This window comes from Antedon mediterranea, chromosome 6, assembly GCF_964355755.1.
Source record: "Antedon mediterranea chromosome 6, ecAntMedi1.1, whole genome shotgun sequence".
Taxonomy (NCBI): Eukaryota; Metazoa; Echinodermata; class Crinoidea; order Comatulida; family Antedonidae; genus Antedon; species Antedon mediterranea.
Window position 1 is genome coordinate 2,944,072 of NC_092675.1, and position 23,493 is coordinate 2,967,564.

The following is a 23,493-nucleotide window of genomic DNA, read 5'->3' on the forward strand; positions in this document are numbered from 1 at the left end:
TAAGCATTAAGCAAAAGTGAAGAATAACAGAATATGAAGTGAATGTACCTGTTATGAACTAAAACTAATTTCCTATACAAATGAAACATACAGAACTCCCACAAAATATGTAACTTTCTTGATAGTTTTCCTTTAATGTATTTAAAAAATAAAGTGATATCAATAAATATTCCTAGTATAACAGATTATTCTTTCATTTTTCCGTCCCAGCGGGGTTAGCCTCCAGGCCATCTCTCTTTTAACACCCTCTTAAATTTATATGATCATATCACATTTGTAAACCAGTGGGTCAGGCCCTGACCATATCTCTTTCAACACCCTCTTAATATACTCCTGGATGTCAACCTGGCTCTGGTCATTCCAAATCTATTCTATAGGGAACACAATGTAAAGTATATTCTACACATTCATGTGAGCTCAAACCCCATGGTGTTCCTCTAATTCAAGACCCATTAATGTTCAAAAACATAAATGTTAAAATGTTGTATAGGTAATTCTTTGGGCTCAACCCCTCTGGCCATTCTCATCAATATACTCTTCAATGTAATAATAATGTAACACACATTTTGTATGATTAGTACAATATTCGTGATCTCAACCCCTCTGGCCTTTCCCTTATATTCCAATACCCTTCTATTTTAGATAACATGAAATGTAACCATTTTGTATAGTAGAATATTCTTTGAGCTCAACATTTCCAGTCATTGCCCTCTCTATCTAAATCAAAATCCTACCTTTCATCTGGAACCATTTCTCTCAATATTATGAGTTCAAATTAAAATATCAAGCAAAGCAAGACATACATAATTTTCTAATAAGACAAGGCTGAATAGGGATCATCATTACACTTGTGTTATTAACTGATGTGAACACGCCAATTTGTTGAACATTAGATTAATTAACTATAATGAGAATTTTTCAAAAATTGAACTTTTATCTAAAAATAATAATTTTCAATTCAATATTTTGACACTGTATATTATTTGGTTTCTTTTATTCTGTTGATTAAGTGGATCAATCAACGAAAAAAACACAGGAAAGTACGCAATTTAATTTAGCCCTTTCCTTGATATAATTATTATTATTATTTGTATGTTACAATGTTTATAATTTATATTCATGGGTAAAAAAAAATATAAAAAAAACAAAATATTTTCTTGTATCAGTCATTACTTTAATTAACTGAGAATTTTTCAGAAAAGATATTTTTATCTAAAATAATAAATAATATTTTTTGTTTTCATTTTTAACATTGTGATATGGAAACTTGAATCAGGGAATATTTATTTCCGTTTGCAAGGAATTAAATTTGAGATTGTGGGTGGCTTAACGATCAACATGTGGTGGTTTTACTGTACTGTGTATAAGGACCAATCATGGATATTTTAATACCATTAGCTCAGATACAACAGAGCATCAAAACTCAGATATAGATCATTTAAACTGGAATAGTGTTTGAATGTAAACAAGCTAATAAAGTATATGTTAAAATATTATTGACAATTAACCTATATTTTAATGGCAAATAATCTGGCTATATGTCAGCCGATCTATTAGTTAGGCTATACTGTAGTTGAACAGTACACTACAGTACAGTATATGATGCACTGAAGGTCTACGCTGCACATACTGTATGGATCAGAGAAATTTATAGAGAAGTGGTGTAATAAAAATAGAAGGAAGGAACAAGACATACTAGAGAGCAACCTCAAGCAAAAACAAAATGATGATAAGGTTCCTTTAAAATGTTTAACTGAAAAAAAAAGAATTAAACTTTAAGAACCTGAGCACAAGCGTGTTTTGCGGCTGGCGATGATTTAGAAAAGGGTGAAATGTTTAAGCCGCCAGCCGTGCCAAATGCGATTGGTGTGTGACACTACCAATCGGGCGATTTCTTATATAAAAAAGTATTTAATTGCCTACACTGATGAAGAACCACCAAGTCACACGAAATGATACTCTGTAATACAATTCCTTCTAAAACTTAATTTGTACATTTTTTAGTTTTTAATCTTTCTCAGTTTGTAATTTATTTATATTTGATTGGGGTACACATAGGATATGCAAATATTCTTATATTTGATTGAGGGACGCCTAGAATATGCAAATGTTCTTATATTTGATTGAGGGACACATAGGATATGCAAATATTCTTATATTTGATTGAGGGACGCATAGGATATGCAAATATTCTTATATTTGATTGAGGGACGCATAGGATATGCAAATATTCTTATATTTGATTGAGGCACATGAATAGGATATGCAAATATTCTTATATTTGATTGAGGGACACATAGGATATGCAAATATTCTTATATTTGATTGAGGGACACATAGGATATGCAAATATTCTTATATTTGATTGAGGGACACATAGGATATGCAAATATTCTTATATTTGATTGAGGGACACATAGGATATGCAAATATTCTTATATTTGATTGAGGGACACATAGGATATGCAAATATTCTTATATTTGATTGAGGGACACATAGGATATGCAAATATTCTTATATTATATTAGTCATCCTATACTACAAAAATAGCCCTTTATATATACAATTTTGAAGATGTAAATCTATCATAATAAATATATATTATTAAAATGATCTTCAGTAATAAAGACAACTTGATTCATTTATTTGGTCATTATTTTCAAAAGCAATTATTAAATTATACATAAGAAATAGATAACAAAAATCTATAGTTCTATAATGTATAAACCTACGTACTGTATATAATCTATGTACTATGTATTAAAAATTAAGTCTACTTAATATACAAACTTATAATAATTATGAATGTATCATAGCAGATATCATAAAGGTAATAAATCAATGAGTATTATTTAGATCATAAGTTCAATGGCTGTATCAATTGTACTGTACTTAAGTGAGATATTTCGCCAAGGTCTTGATTTTATACATGAAATGATGAAATACACTTATTATTCCAAGCTATGACTATTACCGCTCACTGGCTAAACTCAGATCATGAGCAGTCCAATGCAACTACCCCAGCAATTGAGAGCCTCATAGGAGTGGTAACCCATCTAGGGGCCTCTGCCCCCTGCATTATACAACTGAGGTGGGAACAATTATACTGCACAGCAGTATGTCAACTAATAATGCCTTGCAGTTTCTCATATGTGACATCCATACATTTTGTAGGTCTGAACAGGCATTTAGTTTGAAAGATAGCTTATGAGAAAATATACAAGCCTTGGGTGGTTGGGAACACAAACTAAAACTAACCATATAACAAATACTAACTCTATTCATAATACCCACAGGTACACTACAAACAAGCTATAAATGACATCTAGTTAATTCACAGAATAACACAGTTAATAACAGATGCGATTAGTTAGTGCAAGATTCAGTCAATGAAGTGCTTGCATATGCAGAATGTGCTGAGAATCACGTGTAGGTGAAATACACATAATGAAATCGGTGAGTGAAGAGAGACAGTAACGATTCCGGGGGTTGGGCCCGTTTCTGCTAAACAAATAATTGTGGGGTTTTTTGGCATCATGACTGATGAGAGGCAAGCCATGCTTCAGTTTTATACTATGTTATTTAAATATATCTTTTGGTTTTTGGCATCAGAAATAGGAGTTTGCCAAAAACAGGAACACAATTCAAATAACTATAGTAAATCACAGTGGAATTAGTAATTCTCCACAGTTAAATGGTGTTCTCAAATAAATTGTTAAAATTACTTAATCAATTATATGTTATAGGACATATTTATCAATGTGAAATCTTAGCTGCAATGCCAGCAACACACAAGATAACGATTGTTTTATTAACCTTGAAAGTAACAGCCATTGATTTTAATGAGTTGTTTATATAAATATAATTAAATCAAACTTGTAATGGAATTAATCAGCAGAAAACATATACACAAGATTGTTAAAAATACTTTATGTATTTTTTTAAAAGCAAGGTTCTAATAAAGCTTGTGAGGCATTCTAAGATTATATGAATAAATTACAGAATTAATCGATCTAATTGTCTCTACACTTATTTTGATCATGATTTTTGATAACAACACGGCAAGCAAACAAAAATAATAATGAATGAAATTTAGATTTTATCATTCTCTTTTAAAAAATTAAGATTGCTTAATAAATTTCATTCTTATTAATTATAATAAGCTTTGAAATGAATGAACACATCAATAAGATATTAAATGAGAAACAGTAATCTATTATTATTTCTTCACTATTATATAAATATAAATATGAAATTGAAAGGTGCATATAAACTTTATCAGAAAAATAATACTACAGTAAAAGTATATAATATACACTAACTATTATAGTAAAAACAACACAGGTTTACATATGTACGGTATATTCTCATGTAAAGCTCTGTCTACACTATTAAACTTTATCTGACAACAAAATGTGATGTACCCATATATGGACATGATGACATCATATCACTACCATATTTGGGTATATCACTACTATATTTGGCCCATCACAGTTTTTTTGTTGTCAAATAGTTTGTTAATTTTATAATTTTAGTTTGATAGGGTCTTATAGTATACGTGACAAGAACAATTTTATTTTTCTAGTATAGATCCTTAATTTGATATTGAAATAAAAATAATCGTTGACGGAAAAGATAGTGTAGACAGTTTTAGGGTAGGTATAAACCTTAATACATGTATTTATACTTTTGTTTTTTTGCATTCGTCTAAAACATATTTTCATTTAAATAATAGAGATTTGTCTCAATGCACATAGTAATATTAATTCAGCAATTTGGTATTTGATAATTGATAATCTACATTGAAATATTGAGAAGGTAAATCTTTTTTTAAACTCTTACATTTTAAATGAACACTCTTTGTTTATTAGTGAACAAAACTACTCCTACTAATGTGATGGCCGTTTTTAAGCATAATTTTCAGTGTCATTGTCACAACAAAAACTGTCAAATTTTATTTCACAGGCTAATTTTGCGATATGAGAGAATATACCTGGTACATTTTTTTTTTACAGAAGTAACAGTACAGTAGTGAACATTACAGTAGTGAACAGTGTACTAAGTGTCATACTAACTCAAATTAAACCCATTCTCTCCAACCCACAAATTATTAGCTATTACTACAGCAGAACCTCTATTAAGGGGACACATTAAAGACCCAACTAAGTTCATATGGGTGTCCCCTGTATAGGGGGTGTACTTGAATACCGATTGACAGCTGTATTAAAACATATACTATATTCCCCTTCATTAATATTGGTATCCTGTGACTATAGTACAAAATCATTGGTAAATGGAATGGTTTAACAATTTTTTTTTTAATCCCGAGATGATATTAACATTACATTTGGTTTTACAAAAAAAAACCAGCTTCAAAGTTTCTATTGTTTATTTTAAAATATAAACCTTTGAAGCAACATTGAAAATAACCCCACTTATTTTTGTCAGTGGTGAAGCAGAACAAGCGCTGTGTTGAAAAAAAAGTGGTATAGCATCAATGTTGTAGAAATGGTTAATATTTTATAACAATATACATTTTAAACCAGGAGTCACCCTGTAAACTGAAAACTGCTAGGATTTATCAAAAGGAAAAGAGCATGGGCTTATTTATATTAATATGACACTTTACAATAGATGAACATATCTAGTAGTTAGTGCTATCCATTGTACCATGTGTTCAACTTGTTTTAAATCCCTTCTTCTGAGCTGCTTTGATTTTGCGACGGCTGCTTGCAAAGTAAAAAGTAAAAGAAAAACTAAATAAAAATATTCAACGCAGAACAACTTTTAATGAAATATTAGGAAAAAGTTAGTAAAGCAAATATCTAATCTACAACTGCATTGTTTGTTTCAATTAGGTAAGAAAGAATCAATTGTTTCCTTGTACAGTAGAATCTCTTTAAGGGACCACCTCTAGGGCCAAACAAAGTGTTCTTTTATTATGGGATTTCCCTGGATAGGGGTTCGCTGAAGTATTAAAATATATTGATCCTGTTGGTTTCACTGAGAAAGTGTTCCTTAATAGGGGTGCTTCATCTCTTGAATAGAGGTGCCTTGTTCTTTGGATAGAGGCACCTCGTCCCTTGAATAGCGGCACCTCGTCCCTTGAATAGGAGTGTATCTACTGTATACTAAAATAATTGATTGCACTAGAAAAGAATCTCCAAAAATATGGTACTTTCAATGGTAAAAAATCAAGATATCCAATTGGTGTTAATTGCATGATTACACAGTAGTTAAAATCCTTTGTAATTGTTTCAAGGTTAAATAATTATCAACAAAAACAATTTTTGTTAAAATTTTTGAGGAAGAGTAGTTAGATTTTTTAATAAACTTCAAACATTCCTAAATTATTTGTGTTCGTTCCATACAACAAAGTTGTCATTTGTTGAGAGTTTCTTTGGACAGAGACCTTAAACAGAATCAAAGTTTTGTATTATGAAATATTATGAAATTAAAATGGTAGATTACAAGCATTAGTATTTGTTTAATAAAATATTGTTATCAGATGAACCAGCAAATTATATTATATCTAAACATCTAAAGTGTTATGTACACGTGGAACTAAAGTCAAAGGAACCTTATGACGCCGTTTCACAAACTGACCTAAAAGGAACCATGGTGTGTGACGTGAACATAGAACTGATTGTGGTTACCCATACCGTGCATGTGACAAAAAGTACTTTTTAGTAATATGTTTAGTTCCTTTCAGTTCTAGCATACTTTGCACAACTGCTTTGTTTTAATTTGTTGTGGTCAGTTGCTGGGAGCAGGTATGGTGACACAGTTGCTTTCATTCTTAAAGCCAGCTTTATTACAAGATATATTGTCTCCGAAGCCTGATTTTCATGAAATCACCATTTCCACTCAGTTACTAAGTATTTTTATTTCAACCGTACCGTAGATAAGTCAACAATAATTTGCCAACAAACATAGCTTAAAATTGAAAGGACTTTAAATAGAAAATGTAGTAATTTTTAATCAAAACAAGCTTCAATAAAATACTCAGTAAGTCTAGTTATTCGGTTTATATAATGTGTATGATACCGTAAAGTAATGGTAACGACTCAAAGATAGAAAATGCCAACCTCTACTACACAACAAAACTAAACTCAAGTGTACAAAGTATTTTGTAAAACTACATTGTAATTTAACAAAATATATTTTGTTTAACTTCTATTCTGAAGACGCATCATTTATCAATAATAATTTTAAAAAACAGTTTTACAGTTAAATATATTAATACTGTATATAAGTATATAAGTAATGATTACAATAAAGAAACAAGGGAAGTAAACAAGTATAGTTAGTATGAGTGAATAGATTGGAAAATCAAACACAATAAATTTAAACTGATGAAACATGATCGCCATAAGCATAATGTGATTTAGAGATGAAAAACAAAAACTTGTTTGCCTAACTTAATGGATAAAACAAGCATTTCAACTTGTTATTATTGCAACACACTGGCTCTGTTATGATTTCAAAATCAATAGTAATAAATCCCTTTATTTAAAGTCGGTAAGCTTGTATGCGAATAAAATACACAATACAATCAAACTATTGATTGCAATTAAATGGATAAGTATTTCTATTTTACAGAATGAGTCGTGGGCTCTGGGGTTTGGTAAATCTACAACCATTGACATTTAGAATACTACATTTAATTTATGAATTATATTAATACGTGGAAAAGCCAATTACAAAAAAAAAACATGTCTGAACTTGTCACCAATACACCTCTAAAATTATGTTTTTAATTTTGTTTGAGCAAATGAATTTCCCCAATATAAATCAAATTTTACTGATTACTGCAAAATTAACTGGAATATTAACATACAGTATAGCACACATTTCAAATAATCATAATTAGTAGCACCTTACATCAATTACTATCATAACATACGGAGTATATTCATTTAATTAATTAGAATGGGTTGTGGTTTGGTTGGTCACCAATCCTAAGGTAGGTTCTGATCTTTTTTGGTTTCAGAGGGTTTTTATAAATACAAAACGACTCCATGTGAAAACCAATGTAATTGCAACGAGACTTCAGACTTTATTTACGCAGACAATCCATGTTATTTTTCTCTTAAGGGATTGTCACTGAACAGTGATAAATTCGCTATTAGCAATGCGCCTAAATACAATCATAAAATAACCAGAATATTAACAGTAATAAAAATATCTTTACCTTGGTTTACTCAAAACAAAATTTGCATTTGAAAATATGTACATTTACATAAAGTAACATAAAAACAACTCCAATCATATGAATTAATTTGTTTGCATATCTCTCAACTTCCAGAGGGCAGCAAACAAGTTAGCAATTTCTGATAATTTGCTTTAATTTCCAAAAAAAGGCTAAAAAATGCTGATTGGAATGTCTCGATTCTAATTGTTGACCCTGATTACAGCTTTTAAAGGCGTTATATTTGCCACTAAAACATACAGTCTGATATTCACTGTATACGGTATTTGATCCTTACTTCTAAAGAGGGCGACAAACATGATAATATTCATATCAGAATGTTAATGTAGATGATGCCACTATTGAAATTTGGATAAATTATCATGTCATTGATATATATTAAAATTTTATGTAGGCCTATTTGATCTAAAAATATACATACTCAACACAGACAGTACTATTATATTGTGTCAATCTAATACATCATTACATTACAGATAATGTATGTAGCCATCTCATTGTGGACACACCAAAGGGTACTTATGTATGTAGGCCTACCTGCTGCAAATTACAGCAGGTAACGCATCAATCTTTTCTAATGAAATATAGTATAAAGGCAAAATACTGAAAAAATCGCAATGTGTATCAGTGGTTTGATCTTAATGGAGATACAAATAATAAAGAAAAAAGATGTCAAGTAAAAAAACTATCAAACTTTGAGATGACACTATTCCTTCGCTACGACTCGAAATAAGATAATAAACATGTTTAAAGTCCCTGACCTAAAATCTACGGCCGATGCTATCTCAAAACAACTCGTCTTGCCAGGATTCAACTTAAACAGCACCAACGAGTCAAAACGTTCTGTCAGGCCTCGTCTTACGATGCTGTCTGAGTTGGCCCTTTATGTATACTTCTAAACTATAGCTAACAGTCATGGCAAACGTTAAATCTAGTACATTCCATTTACAGTGTAATTTAATAACTTTATACTACTACATGCCAATGCTGACTATACCTAAATCAGTCACAAAATAAATCCACGTCCCATTTATAGATGCAGTAATTGAATTTATCATTTAAGTGGTTTAACTTGCACTTTCTGTATAAAAAATATGCAGCCAAACTATCAATGAAATATTGAGTCGCGCTGGAAATATCATTTTAGTTGTTAATAATGATGATTAGAATATTCTGAGATATACATTTGTTGTTATTTTTTTTATATGAATAATATAATCATTCAAAATGTATTATATACTTTAATACAAATATTAGAAATATACTTATTCATATATTGTATAAAAGCATGCATATATATTTGTTAATTTCAACAAATGTAAATTAATGTTAGTATATGTTTTTGCTATTCATTTAAAAAAAAAATATATATAAAATATATCATATACAGTAAATAATAAATTAAATAAATGTTCTTACCGTAGTTATACTATTGTTATTTGAGGCTCTAAACTTCTTAGACAGCCTATTACACAGAGATACAATTCTCAGGGATTGCTGAAAAATATAATATATATAAACTTTGTTAGAGTTTGTGCCAGTGTATGGGACATTTAGTGTATTTTTACTTATTACTTGTTTGTTAGCATGATAGCACCCACGATTTTTAAATTTTCATTTATATCACTACCATATTTAGGGACATCAGACTTTTTTAGTCAAACTAGTTCGATATTGTAGACAAAGCTTTTGTTTACACAGGATGTGGGATTTCCAATAATTGGTCTTTCAGGTTGTCATTTACCTTAATATAATATTAGTATTATACTTTATTGCTATGAGACCAAAACAATTTGCTTTTTATTGTGTGTAGACGTCTTTCACCTCGTTGAGGGTTAAAAGAGTTGTGGCACATAAAGTCAGAGTAAGTCAAAACTGAGGTGTTTTCTCACGATTGGGCAAGGTTTTTAAATATTATATATATATTATTTCATTTTTATCGTATACCTGATCTTTCTCATTAATAGTTACTGAATAAAATTAATTATAATTTAACAGGGTTCCCAACTATGGGGCTACCACTATGTCTCAGGCCGTGGAAATAGGTCCATGCTCACAGACCTTTTCATTGTGGGGATTAATCAATGAGCACATTTGTCGGCCGCAATAAAGGACACAGAAGGACCATTTCAATATGAAAAATGTGTCGTCCAAAACTATGCGCAATTCAGCCAGTAGGCTACATGTGCCCTTCCATTTACAACAAAAAATTAATGCTAAAATATATACAGAAAATTTGTAACAAGCTCAAATTTCATTTTACTGACAATAATAATATAACAGAAGGTTACTATGTGTTGATAAGGAAATAGAAAAGGAGATCAGGAAATATTAAATAACCATAAATGAAGGTAATCTACTTTCAATAATAAATTTCTTTTTGACGAAAAAAGAAAACTGATGCAATCAATTTGAGTATCATTAATATAGTATACAGGTGTAGGGCCTTAATGTTAATTTCAAAGTGAAAATACATGTAAAGAATTGATAGTGATTTTTAATAATTTTAGCCATTAATTGACAGTTTACTAAAGAAATGTATAAAGGTAGGTGAAACAATAAATATTTTTAATGTATTCAAATCAAAAAGATTGTACACAACATTTACGCTATATCCAGTAGGCACTAAGGGTCTGTTTCTGCTGCATTGCGCCAAATAAACCGATTATTTAAAAAATGTAATTTTTATTTTGACTACATTTCTGCTCCATTTTTGCTCCAAAATAACCGTTTAAATCAGTGGGTGGTCGTTGACAAATTACCCAAAATGCAATTGGTACTGGCGGTTAATTCAAACATTACTGCAGTGTAGTTGACTCAAAGTCAGCAGCTGTCAATCAAATAACAGTTATTTCGTGTTGCAGCTAAAAATTGCTCAGCGATAACCGGTTAAATGGTGTTCTAACACCGAATTGAATGGGTGTTTTTAACCGGTTATTTTGCGCTGCCTTTTAACTGGTTACCACAAAATTGTCTTGTTTCTGCTCCTAAGAAAATGGAGTTAATCTATTCACATAGTTTTTAACAGTTATTTTTATGCAGCAGAAACAGGCCCTATGATTAGATAGTAATATTTACACTCAACTTAAAAAAAAGATTATCAAGGATGACAAGGAATTTATATTGAAATATTAAAACAAACTGATAACAATGATACACATACAAGAGAATGGAATCTACAGTATGTCTATTGTTACCTTCCATTTTTTTCTTGCGTTGAATGATCGTAAGTTAGTTAAATTAACTTGGGATTGCCTGCGTATTTCATCCTGTTCCTCACTCACAGGCTGCAAAACAGACAATAATCAGTGTTAAAAACGACTGCATTAGTTGAAAATATACATGAAATGAATATGGTCAGTCATTAAGTTGAGAACAGTGGTGCAACCAAGATTTTCGAGCCAGGGCCGCCACATACGCACACACTAAAAATAAGGTCTTAAGCTCTGTCTACACTATCAAAAGAGAGAGGGTATAATAGTTATAATAATATAATATTTATTCCACGAGAAAAGAGAGTGATAGAATTTGAACAAGGGATACAGAGTAGACTTGATTTATAAGATAAATGTAAATAAAAAATTTAAAATAAATAAATATATATTATAAAGTGTTTAGCATGGCTATACACAGCATATATCTTCACCTAAACCTACTAAAATTCATACAATAAGCCATCATTCCATACAAACAGGTATTTAGCTTAAAATAGCCTGACACAGTTTGTCAATGCAATAACAGAAAAGCAACACACCGATTGGTGGATATACATCATGTGACGGATAACATTCGCATTAGCGGTTAGGTTATTGCAGGTTAGTACTTTTTGAAGTTGAGTAACCTAATATAAAAAGCCTAATAAATCTGTCATGAAGAACTTAACATTAACGAATACAAATTAATTAGGTCTTTTCTATAAATTTGCTTACATTTCTGTTAAATTATATTAGAAAAGGTTATAAACTATAAATGGAATTAGTATTAATTGATTATGAAATATTGTATACCGTGCTTTAGTATTGAGTATTGAATCATATCTGAGTTGTATCTGTGGTTACAGTGCTTGTGTTATCAGTTAAACACTGATATAACTCTGATAGGTTACAGAGGTACATCTAATGTATTGCAAAATAAAAACTGCAATGTAAATCTGATAGATTTCAGAGGTACATACAGTATCTAATGATTTGCAGAAGAAGCTAAAATCGCAATGTAAATCTGTAAGTTTCAGAGGTACATATCTAATGATTTGCAGATTAAGGTAAAACCGCAATGTAACTCTAAAAGAGACAATAAGCATGTAGTCTATAGCTTTTGTGGTAAGAACCAACATGACGTTGTTTACTGTGTCAATTGTTATGGTTGTCCGTAATCTAATCAACATAACTTGCTTCCACACAAAGTTCACAAAGGAATAAAAATGGGTACAAAGTTAACTTGCTGATTACAGTAATCATGACAAAATGAAATTAAAAGTACTATATTTGTAAAAACTATAAAACTGTACATTTATTGTCAGATTTATGCCCTACTCCAACGTAATTTGTACTTTATACTAAGTACATTTGAGAATACTTACGAAAAAAATCGCAAGTAATACTCGGGTAGGACTCAAACCCACGACCTCCAGATCACTTGCCAGGCAAATAGGGGAAACATCTGACCAATTTATACTAAACTCCCTGACGCAAAGCTACTCCACAGTAGTTTAATACAATTTACAACACTGTACATTTACTCTTAAATAATTTTTTTTTCTTCATTTATTTTTTTTGGAAATTATTAACTTGTCTACTGTACTACTTTAATGAACTATTATTTTGTAAAACAATTTTCAAATAATTTTTGTTTAATCTGAGGTTTCTATCATACAAACCTCCTGTTTTCCTGAGACCCCATTTCATAATTTGTTTTTAATCATTGTACATACTATTATTTTATTGTGATTTGTGATTTGATGAATAAATGTATTTGTATAGTTGACAATGACTTAAAAACAAACATATTCTCTATAGGAATATGTTGATTTGGCTTTTAATGTCATTTTAAGCCACCTAACAAGATAAACATGCTATTTTCTACATAGCAGTAATAATGTTCAATCGTAAATGCCATTTACTATCAAAGGCGCCTAAACGATTTACAATTATTATCGCAGCAATTGCAATAATGTTTATATTATTATTAATTATTCCAACGGGAATTAGACTACAATGTTGTAATTGTCTTTAGCACATACATTCCTATGTATAAATAAATAGTACCCTTGGGGTACCACAAACATTTAGAAGATAATCACTGGCTATTCTATAGCATTTCCCTTGAAACTCAAACATATGGTCAACAAAGTTTCTCTTTCAATTTTTAGTTTAAAGTTTATTAATCTATTCTAAACAATAAAATACCAGATAGTGTTACCTTTATCCATGGGTGTTGCAAACATTCCTCTACTGTTGACCGTTTACTAAAAATAAAAAAATTAAAAGCATAATAACGAATTCCAGAAATATATATATATTATATATATACACACATCAGGCCATGAACATTAATTCTAAACCGCCCGGTGATATACTGAAATTTAAGTAATTAATTTGAAACGATATATATACTATATATATATACACTATATGACTGATTATTATTGAGGGGGAGATGGGGGTGTGGTACAAAATTACATAATTGGATTGGATTTCATTATTAATATAGATTTATTTTTTATTATTACCTAATTAAGCCTATTATATAGGGGATATGATTGCAATCATGAGTTGAAAAAACAGTTGCACAAATTACTACAGGAATTGCAATGCAATTGTAAATAGAAGGTGAAAATGTAACCTCAATTTCGTCAAAAAAAAAGAATATACAAAGACGGAATACAAAACATAAAATATAATAGAGTTCCAACTCACATAAGTTCACCAAAAAGTGAAAATGATACAAGATTAAAACGCATTTATTTGAATAAAAACCCAGGGCATTTATTGTTGAGAGGGCTTTTAGGCGGGGAGGTGCATTTCTTGTTAAAAGTAATTTAGGGGAAGGGAGAGCATTTTTTCATGAGGCAATTATTTTTTGGTGTTTAATATGGTAACATGTATCGAGAAGTGAAAAATTGCATCAAAATAATTGGTAAATTGTAGATCACATCAATAAATAAATAAATAAATAAATAAATAAATGAATTAATACAATATTGTGTATATAATGCATGTGGCGGGGCATTTATTCGAGGAAATGAATAAAGGCCCTGGTAAATACGGTACTATATAATTATCAATTAATAGTTTACAAATTATAAAAATGTCCTGTAGATTTGATATATACCTACAATCCTTGACCAGTAGTTTCATGATAAAATCTTTTGCTAGCTCACTTGTACCTGAGAAATATTCATCGTCAAATTCATAGTCAACACATGCTATGTTTTGATACGTCTCTTGTTGATCATCACCTAAAAAAGGTGAAGCTCCACTTAGTCTGTTAAAAGAAGTCAACAACAACATATTTGAATACCGTATATCTTCTGGTATAATCCCACCCTGATAGAACACGAAATTTGGCTGACTTTGGTAGGGTGGGTGGTACTATACCTGGGGAAACCCTGGTTCAGAAAAAAAAAATGACAAGCATTTCTTGTAAAAACTCATCTGAACTAGCTAGAGAGTGGCCTACATTGGCCTATTAAGGGGACACCTTAAGGACCCAAACAAAGTGTAATATTAATAGAGGTTAATGAAGGTATCCACTAAACAGGGTTTGACTGTCCAGTGTTACAAAATGCACTGCCCTTCATTCATTTCTCAAATAATAGGGCTCTCCCCTCAATATGGGGAAGGGTTAACTGTGATTGTTTTTGAGCCGTTAGTTATGAAATATAGAAAAACAACCGTACTTACAGTATATATGTAATAACACCAATGGCCCTGTGAGTGAAAGAAAATTAAATTGACAAATAACATGTTGTTTAAACATTATCAATCATTTTATAATAAAAAAAAAACATAATACATTAAATTAAAATAGTGAAAAGAGCAGTAAAGCACTTTTCACACTGTAAAGCACATAGCTTAATAGGCCCATAGCAATTACCAAAATAATAAATGAATGATAAAAAAAGTGGAAAAATATAAAGTTATGTTCTTTAAATTATCTGAATTTTTTTATCAACATAAAATGGAAGAGTTTCTCCTTTAACTATTAATGATAGATGAACTTCATTTAATTCGCTAAAAACATTAGGTTTTAAAGGACGACAAACAAGACCGGAATAAGTAATCAGACCATTAGCAATATACAATTTTTTTCTAAAGGCAAACAATGTCAATGTGCGTATATTGGATACAATATCTAGAAGCAGGTTGGATGTGTACAAATAATTTTTTTTTATTACAAAACGACACACTCAAAGTCAACAGCCATCTAGCAATCATATTACCATGTTTAAGGATTACTAACTCAAGAACATAATAATAACGTGATCTATCATAATTAAAAAGTTATGTTTACCAGAAAAAAGCAATTGTACGACCTACATTTGCAAGAAGCAATGTAATTACATAAAATCTATGTCATTGAACACATGCTGAACAAACATTAATCTCAGGAAAAGTAAAGAAAACTTGGCTACCAGTTTTTAAAGTTTACAACACTATTTGTACAAAGTTCTTATCATTTTTTGGTTAAATTGAGTAAAATTATAGACTAGATTTTAGCAATGTTTTGTTATTAGTAACATGATTCGTTTTAAAATAAGACGATATTTTAAAAAGTACAGTACGTGCTGTATAAGAAAATGTAAACTCCTAACCCGAGTACAGGATGATTTTGAGGAGGAAAAAATTCTAGTTTGACAGTTTAAGAAAGAAAGGAAAAATTGCCAAGACAATCAGAATCACGATAGGACTCAAATCCAGGCCTTCTAGCATAGTAAGCATAACTAAATTATATCTGCATCACATTATATCTCAAAAGGACTAAGGTAAAGCCTGGTCTAAACGAAGTGTATGTTAAAATTAAAGTATCATACTCTGTTTATCTACAAAAACAGTCTGTTTTAACTCCTCAAGTTTCTAATCTTAATTACCATTCTCACTATATAAGAACAAGGAGGTATAAAGGAACAAATATCATATTCACAGTTCTCATACTTTGAACACAAACATTGACAGCAGGACAGGCATTCTATTTTAATCTTTCTGTCTCATTATAAGGGAATTTTCAGTTCTTATACTATATCTGAAATGATGGTTTTTAATACCAACCATACAATATTAGGAGCCATAACTGACGACAATGTAGCTTTAATACATCCTACATGAGTTCCTAGATTGGTCCTTAAAAAACATTATTGTTTCTATGTACTAAAGATAACCTTTGGAAATGACTGGGATTTATATATTTTTTGGAATAGTAGGAAACATTTATTCAGCTTTTAAACAACCACAAGCCGGTTCAATTCCTGCCCACACTGTAATAAAAATTATTCATATGTCTTACAGGAAATATTTAAACACATTTCCTACACAGAAATAATACAATTTATTTAAAAAAAATAGAATTGGATTCTCGTAAGAAAGTTTTTTTTCCTTTCTTCCACTATATCCAACAAGCTGAGAGTTTTATTATGTTTATTTTGATTGACTTGTTTATGCACTTGGAATTGGTCATTAGTACACTGTAATTCTTAGATATATGCAAATATTACTCTGCATTTAAAATATATGACCTGTTTACAAAAATCAATAAATACATGGCCTATGAGAAAGTAATAGTTTACAACGCTAAGATTTTTTTTCTTCTGCAATTTGTATATTTTTCTGTAGTAGTTATATGTTTCTATTTTATTTAATTTCAGCATTCATTTGGCAATTTCTGTAAATTGATAACAATAATGTTTATTACCTTGTTTCACATAAAAAATCATATAAAATTAATATTTCTTATAAAATCAGGGGTCGAGAGACATTCCTATATAAGAAACAGAAAGGACAACAATAATTTCGTAGATGAAAAAACAGGTGCTAGTTTAAGGTGAAATTCATTTAAAAAAAAATAAATTAAAAAAAACAGTAAATAAATGAGTACAGTATTGTGTTTAAAAATACAGAAAATAGATTCATTTTGTCATAATAAGTAGTGGAGCCGTAGCTTGGTGGTTAATATGCTTGCCTTCCAATCCCAAGATCCAGGGTTCAATCCTGATCCGAGTGCAGGATTGTAACTCACGACTCTTTCAACTCCACTCCCTAAGCCTAAAATAAGACTTAGTTTATAAAATAAGTATGATAAATTATAAATAGTTTATCCATCTTGTAATTGGCGAATTTTTCGCTGTTGGATGCGAAATAAAATAAAATTTAAAATAAATTAATCAGAATTGGTCAGATTAGACCTGTACCACAAACAATGCTGTGGTACTCATTTTGTTAAATAGTATAACCGATATTAGAATTCATTTAATTAATAATTATATTCTCTACTACATATGTATTACTGTTCAATAACAGAATATAAAGAATGCACAAACAACAACCATAGCATTTGTAGTATACTGGTATATAAATAGCAGTTTAATACACAGGCTTTAATTTATGTGAAGTAGTTATGGTTAGACGTGCAGTAGATACACAATTATGTATAAATGAAATCTATTAGTCTCTGTGCTTATCTCATTCTCTCGTTTTTCCAATTTCCTAAATCTGTGAAAATCAAATAATTTCACACAATTAAATGTTATAATTTAATGACGCTTAAATGCATACATACCTACAGACCTATAATACTGTTGTTTTTTCACCCAGGAAAATTTAATTTCACAGTATTAAAGTTGATTACAATTTTACTACAAGTATTTTGGAAATATTAAACCTTGATTTGATACTGCATATGGAGATTTCTAAAATGCATTTATTCTACCGAAATGTGTAACTTTTTTATCTAATGTAATATTATTATTTGAGGTATGCCGGATTATTTCCCAGGTAACTTTTTGAGTTATTCACAGATGAATAGACTAACTGTACATTATGGTAACACAAAATAAAACTTTTATTGGTATCATAACACAGTAACATTGCACTATTAAATGCTACTATTAAAACTATTCAATTGTGATACTATCTAAGGTATTTATCTTTAAAAACTGAGCACAATAGCTATATTCATAGATGACAACTAAATTATCTAAATATGTTTGCCAGGTTTAAAATTGTTAAATTTTCTTTCAATAGAATGTGTGTGTGAATCTTTCTGAGAACATGATAATACCAGGCAAGTTGACATGGACAATAGAACAGTTATAATATCAGACACGCAATCACAACTTGGCTCCAGTTGATAATTAGTTAATTTGGGATGTTACAATTTGGCCTTAAGTTTGGATTGGAGTGAAGATGCTGGTTATAGCTACACGATTCAAACCCCAGGAAGAGCAATATGAGGTACAGCATAGTATAGTAAAGGAATATTAGACTAGCAGGTTTGAGACCCATCTGTGCTTGTATTCTAAAGCTCTGTCTACATTATCAAACTAGTTTGACAAAGAAAATGTGATGTATCAAAATATGGTAGTGCTGTTCATAAATATGTAGTGATATGACATGATCATGTCCATATATGGGCACATCACAATATTTTTCACATATTAAAAGTTTGATAGTGTAGACAGAGATTTAGGCAAGACAACTTACCGTACTCTTCTTCTGTAGATTAATTATTACATAAAAAATCTGGAGAACCTGGTTATTTGAAGTAGCGTACCTAGTACTAGCTCTATTCAAACAATGTGGGTGCCTTTGAATTGTAATAATACAAACAAGCTTTATTGTTATTAAAGTATTTATGTGTTCCATACTTGAACTGTCATGTCGGACAGTACTAGATTTTTAAATCAATTCAATAATTGTATTATTATTATTATTACTTACAGTATTATTATGATATATTTAATGTATTTGTGTTCCATACTTGAACTGTCATCCTAAACCACATAAAGTTGTCCTACAGTACTACTTTTGAAATCAATTCAATAATTGTATTATTATTATTATTATTACTACAGTATTATTATGACATATTAAATGTATTTATGTGTTCCATACTTGAACTGTCATCATAACCACATAAAGTTGTTGTACAGTACTTCTTGAAATCAATTCAATAATTGTATTATTATTATTATTATTATTATTATTATTATTATTACTGTACAGTATTATTAGGACGTATTTATATGTTCCATACTTGAACTGTTATCCTAAACCACATACAGTACAGTACAGTAAAGTTCTCCTACAGTATACTTCTTGAAATCAATTCAATAATTGTATTATTATTATTATTATTAATATTATTAATTACTGTACAGTATTGTTAGGACGTATTTATATGTTCCATACTTGAACTGTTATCCTAAACCACATACAGTACAGTACAGTGTATACTTCTTAAATCAATTCAATATTGTATTATTATTACTACAGTATTATTATGACATATTTAATGTCATCCTAAATCACAAAATTTGTCCTATCTACTTCTTAAATCAGTCCAATAATAATAATGGTATTATTATTATGACATATTTAATTTTGAAATGTTGGATCCCTAAAGCTGGTTAAATATGAATATGTAAATCTACATTTACATTGTTACATTTCATGGAACAGAATACGACCAACAACAGCAACTTCCATTGCGTGAACAAATAGTATATTAAAATGTAGATTCTCTTCCCATTCTCTTTGAACAAAAACATGGACAAACTACTGTAACAATAGTGACTGATCAATAAGCAAGAATCACACCGGTGGCACAAAACTAAGGAATCTTTTACTCGGCAAAACACGAGTAACAATAACAGCAAGATGAACAGAAACAAAACCCAGACATTTTCACAAAAACTACCCATAAAAGTTCTATAACAACTCGTTTCCAAGATTTCTGATTTTAAGTTTGATAATAGCTATAACCAGAAAGAAATAAAACATGAAGTTTAAAATTTGATACACAATAACCTCTTCAGATTTTGAATACAATGCTATTATACCTGACAAAGGTAGACACACATACTGTACCTGGAGATGGATTATTTAAATAGGTACACATTAATTCTATGAAAAATTATTGGCATAAACACATTCTTTAATAATCATGTGATATATTATTGTACTATAGAAGAATCAGCAGTAGTGTATAGCGTCTATTTGTTAAATAGTTTCATGGGAGTATAGAAAATCCCTACAGGATGTTGAAGAATTAAATGCTTAATTCACTAGAGTTAAATGCTTAATTCACAAGAATTAAATGCGAGTTAAATGCTTAAGTCACAAAAGTTAAATGCTTCATTTACTAGAGGTAATGTATGTACTTGTTTTACTATATAGAGTAGGAAAAAAAACACTGATGAATCCAAATCGATTATTCACACTCTATCTCAAGTAATATTGTTTAGAGTTGACTTTCCATGTTTTTTTAAAATAAAAACTTTTAAAGATAGTCTTTTTGTTCGCATCAACACATTTGTCTAGTGGAAAATCAGCTTAACTGTATAGTAGCGCCTTGAGCACTTTTTAGCGCCTTGAGCACTTTTAGTGGATATGTGCGCTATATTAATTGTTATATTATTATTATTAGGCCTATGTTCACTACAAAAAACAAATTGAAAATCACTGACAATTTATATACATTTCTCATCAATAAAATACATACCACATGTCTGTTGCACAGCCTAAAGGTTCATAGTTTACAACTTCAGGAGCTAAATAAAACAAAAATACAGATTCATATGATAGTATTATATAACACCTAAATAAATCCCTGTTATTTGATTGTAGGTCACATGGTGTGCAATAGTACTCACTACACTTTTTTTCATGTAAGAAAAAAAAATCTTATCACGTTGATCATAATTTCACTTTTTAAAATGATTATTAAATATGAACACAGACTTTTTGGATGTTGGGCCAACCATCATTTTCTTTTGAGAAATTTACAAGATTACCAGACGTATCACTGGCTTTAAAAAAAAATTAATAGTCATTTTTTTAAACCTGAATATCAAATTTTCAAAGAAATTATTCTAAAATTGTTTTCTATCAAATTTATAATGTAAAAATTCCTAAGAAACACATTTTTTAACATTTAGTATATTTTCTCTGGAATGCGGTCACATTTGGAAAGATTGTGGAAAATTTTCGCTCAGACATGATCAACATATTATTAGATTCAGTAAAACATTTTCGTCAACATTCCATAAGCTTATCTAATCTGAAAGGTACAGTGGAAGACTTTAAGCTCTGTCTACACTATCAAACTGTATGTGACAAAAATGATGTCATATCACTACCATATTTGGGCATATCACTACCATATTTGGGCACAACACACTTTATTTGTCATAACTTGTTTGATAGTGTTGACAGAGCTTCAAGTCTTCTACTGTACCCTTTCAGATTAGATAAGCTTATAATTAGTTTAAAATAAAAGAATATAGTTAAAATACTATGCTAAAAATAAGTTTAAAGTATATTACAAGTTGAATTAAATCCACAAAGAAAATAAAACACCACACCAGGTTTAAAATCTTACCAATGAATTCTGGAGTGCCTAGCATAGTGCGTATTTCCTCTTCTGAACTTAAGAGTCGTGACAATCCAAAGTCAATCAACTTGATCTTAGTGCAATTTGCAGACTGCATCATTATGTTTTCTGGCTATGTAAAATATTGAGAATAAAATTTATTTTAAGTTCTAATATTATCAGTAATAATAATAGAGGATTGGAAGTGAAAGTGAATTAACATCAAAGTCAATACTCACCTCTCAACTTGTAGTAGTGGATTTTCAATATATTTTATTAGACAGCATAATAAATGTACACCATTTTTTGTGTAAACATACAGTCTAGATTATTAATGCTAATTTTCATTTAAACCAGAAGTTCCATTAACATGTTTGATATTTGATAAAACAAACTAAAAAAAAAAGTCAGGCAGGCCATGATTCACTAATGGCTTGACATACATTTTTCGAAGTTTGTTTTAAATTATTATTTTTAATTTAGCTTTATTTTTTATCTTATTATGTTGTGCTTATAAATTCCTAGTACAGTATGAAATGCAAATTATAAATACATTACTAAAATAATTGTTTATTATGCATTGTATTACATAGAAGTGCAATTATACATTCAGTCTTCTACTATAAAAACATTGGTTAAATTTAAAATCAATTATCAATACTCTATTAATTATTGTTAATATTTAATTATTGCTCTGAGAATATGTTGGTGCAGTTTTTTTGGTTCCAATCTAAGCTTGGTGGTATAGAGCATAAACCCCATCAGGAGGTTGTGGTTTTGAATCTTCTCAACAGGACATTCATGTACAATTATGTTGGTCACTCAAATCATACATGTTTAGAACAAATTAAACAAATATGGGAATTTAAATGAGGCCAGGTAACAAATTTAAAGCCAAAAATGTGATGTGACCATACATAGACATAATGATGATGTCATATCACTACTATATTTTGGCATATCACTACCATATTTGTCAAACTAGTTTGATAAATGATAGTGTAGACAAACACTAACAGTGATAATACTGCAATTTAATATAAAATATTTTAGAGGGTCCAAACCGTTGAATCTGTGTCTGCTAAAGGTCAAACGCCAAATATCCTGGCATTACATAAGAGCAAGTACCTGTAATATTTGTGGAATATATGATTTCCTGCACAAAGGTAAACAAAATCTATTATGATTTTTTAGCTTCCTGATATACATATTGATAACATACTGTATTGATAACTTATTGATAAGTTATTGATAACACCAGACAGTTACTAGCATTAGACCATTTTATTTACTATTTGAACCAACTGTCAACATGACCAGCCTACACATTATCAGGTCAATCTCCTAAAAATCTGCACAAACCTTCCATTTTATACGATAGGAGGTACTGTACAAGGTGGTTCACAAACACAACCTAGAGATAGTGGTCAAACCAAACTTGTTTTGTTCCAATAATAAATATGCAGCACAGCTACTGTAGCTATAATAATATACAGTTTACAGTAAGCGAGGTTAGCACTGCAGTGAAATAGCACTATAGTCAACAGAAACATGCAGTAGTCAAAATAAGCACCCCATTGAAATGTCCAGCAGTCAAAATTAGTAAAACATTCAAATATGTCCAGCAGTCAAAATTACAGTAGCTCAAATCAGTGTCACAGTCAAATTAGTACACTCAAATAAGCACACATTC

At 29.9% G+C, this 23,493-nt stretch overlaps 1 protein-coding gene across 1 annotated transcript in view; it reads right to left on the reverse strand.

Moving 5' to 3' along the window:
- Positions 1 to 23,493, reverse strand: part of LOC140051425 (death-associated protein kinase 1-like) — a 64,601-nt gene that overhangs the window by 34,264 nt on the left and 6,844 nt on the right. Inside the window, exons 4-10 of the mRNA XM_072096637.1 lie at positions 21,810 to 21,933; positions 20,931 to 20,979; positions 15,119 to 15,145; positions 14,547 to 14,699; positions 13,635 to 13,680; positions 11,414 to 11,503; positions 9,636 to 9,713 (exon numbers count right to left, since the gene is read on the reverse strand). Coding sequence (XP_071952738.1) covers positions 9,636 to 9,713; positions 11,414 to 11,503; positions 13,635 to 13,680; positions 14,547 to 14,699; positions 15,119 to 15,145; positions 20,931 to 20,979; positions 21,810 to 21,933 — 567 coding nt within the window. The remainder of the gene's footprint in view (positions 1 to 9,635; positions 9,714 to 11,413; positions 11,504 to 13,634; positions 13,681 to 14,546; positions 14,700 to 15,118; positions 15,146 to 20,930; positions 20,980 to 21,809; positions 21,934 to 23,493) is intronic.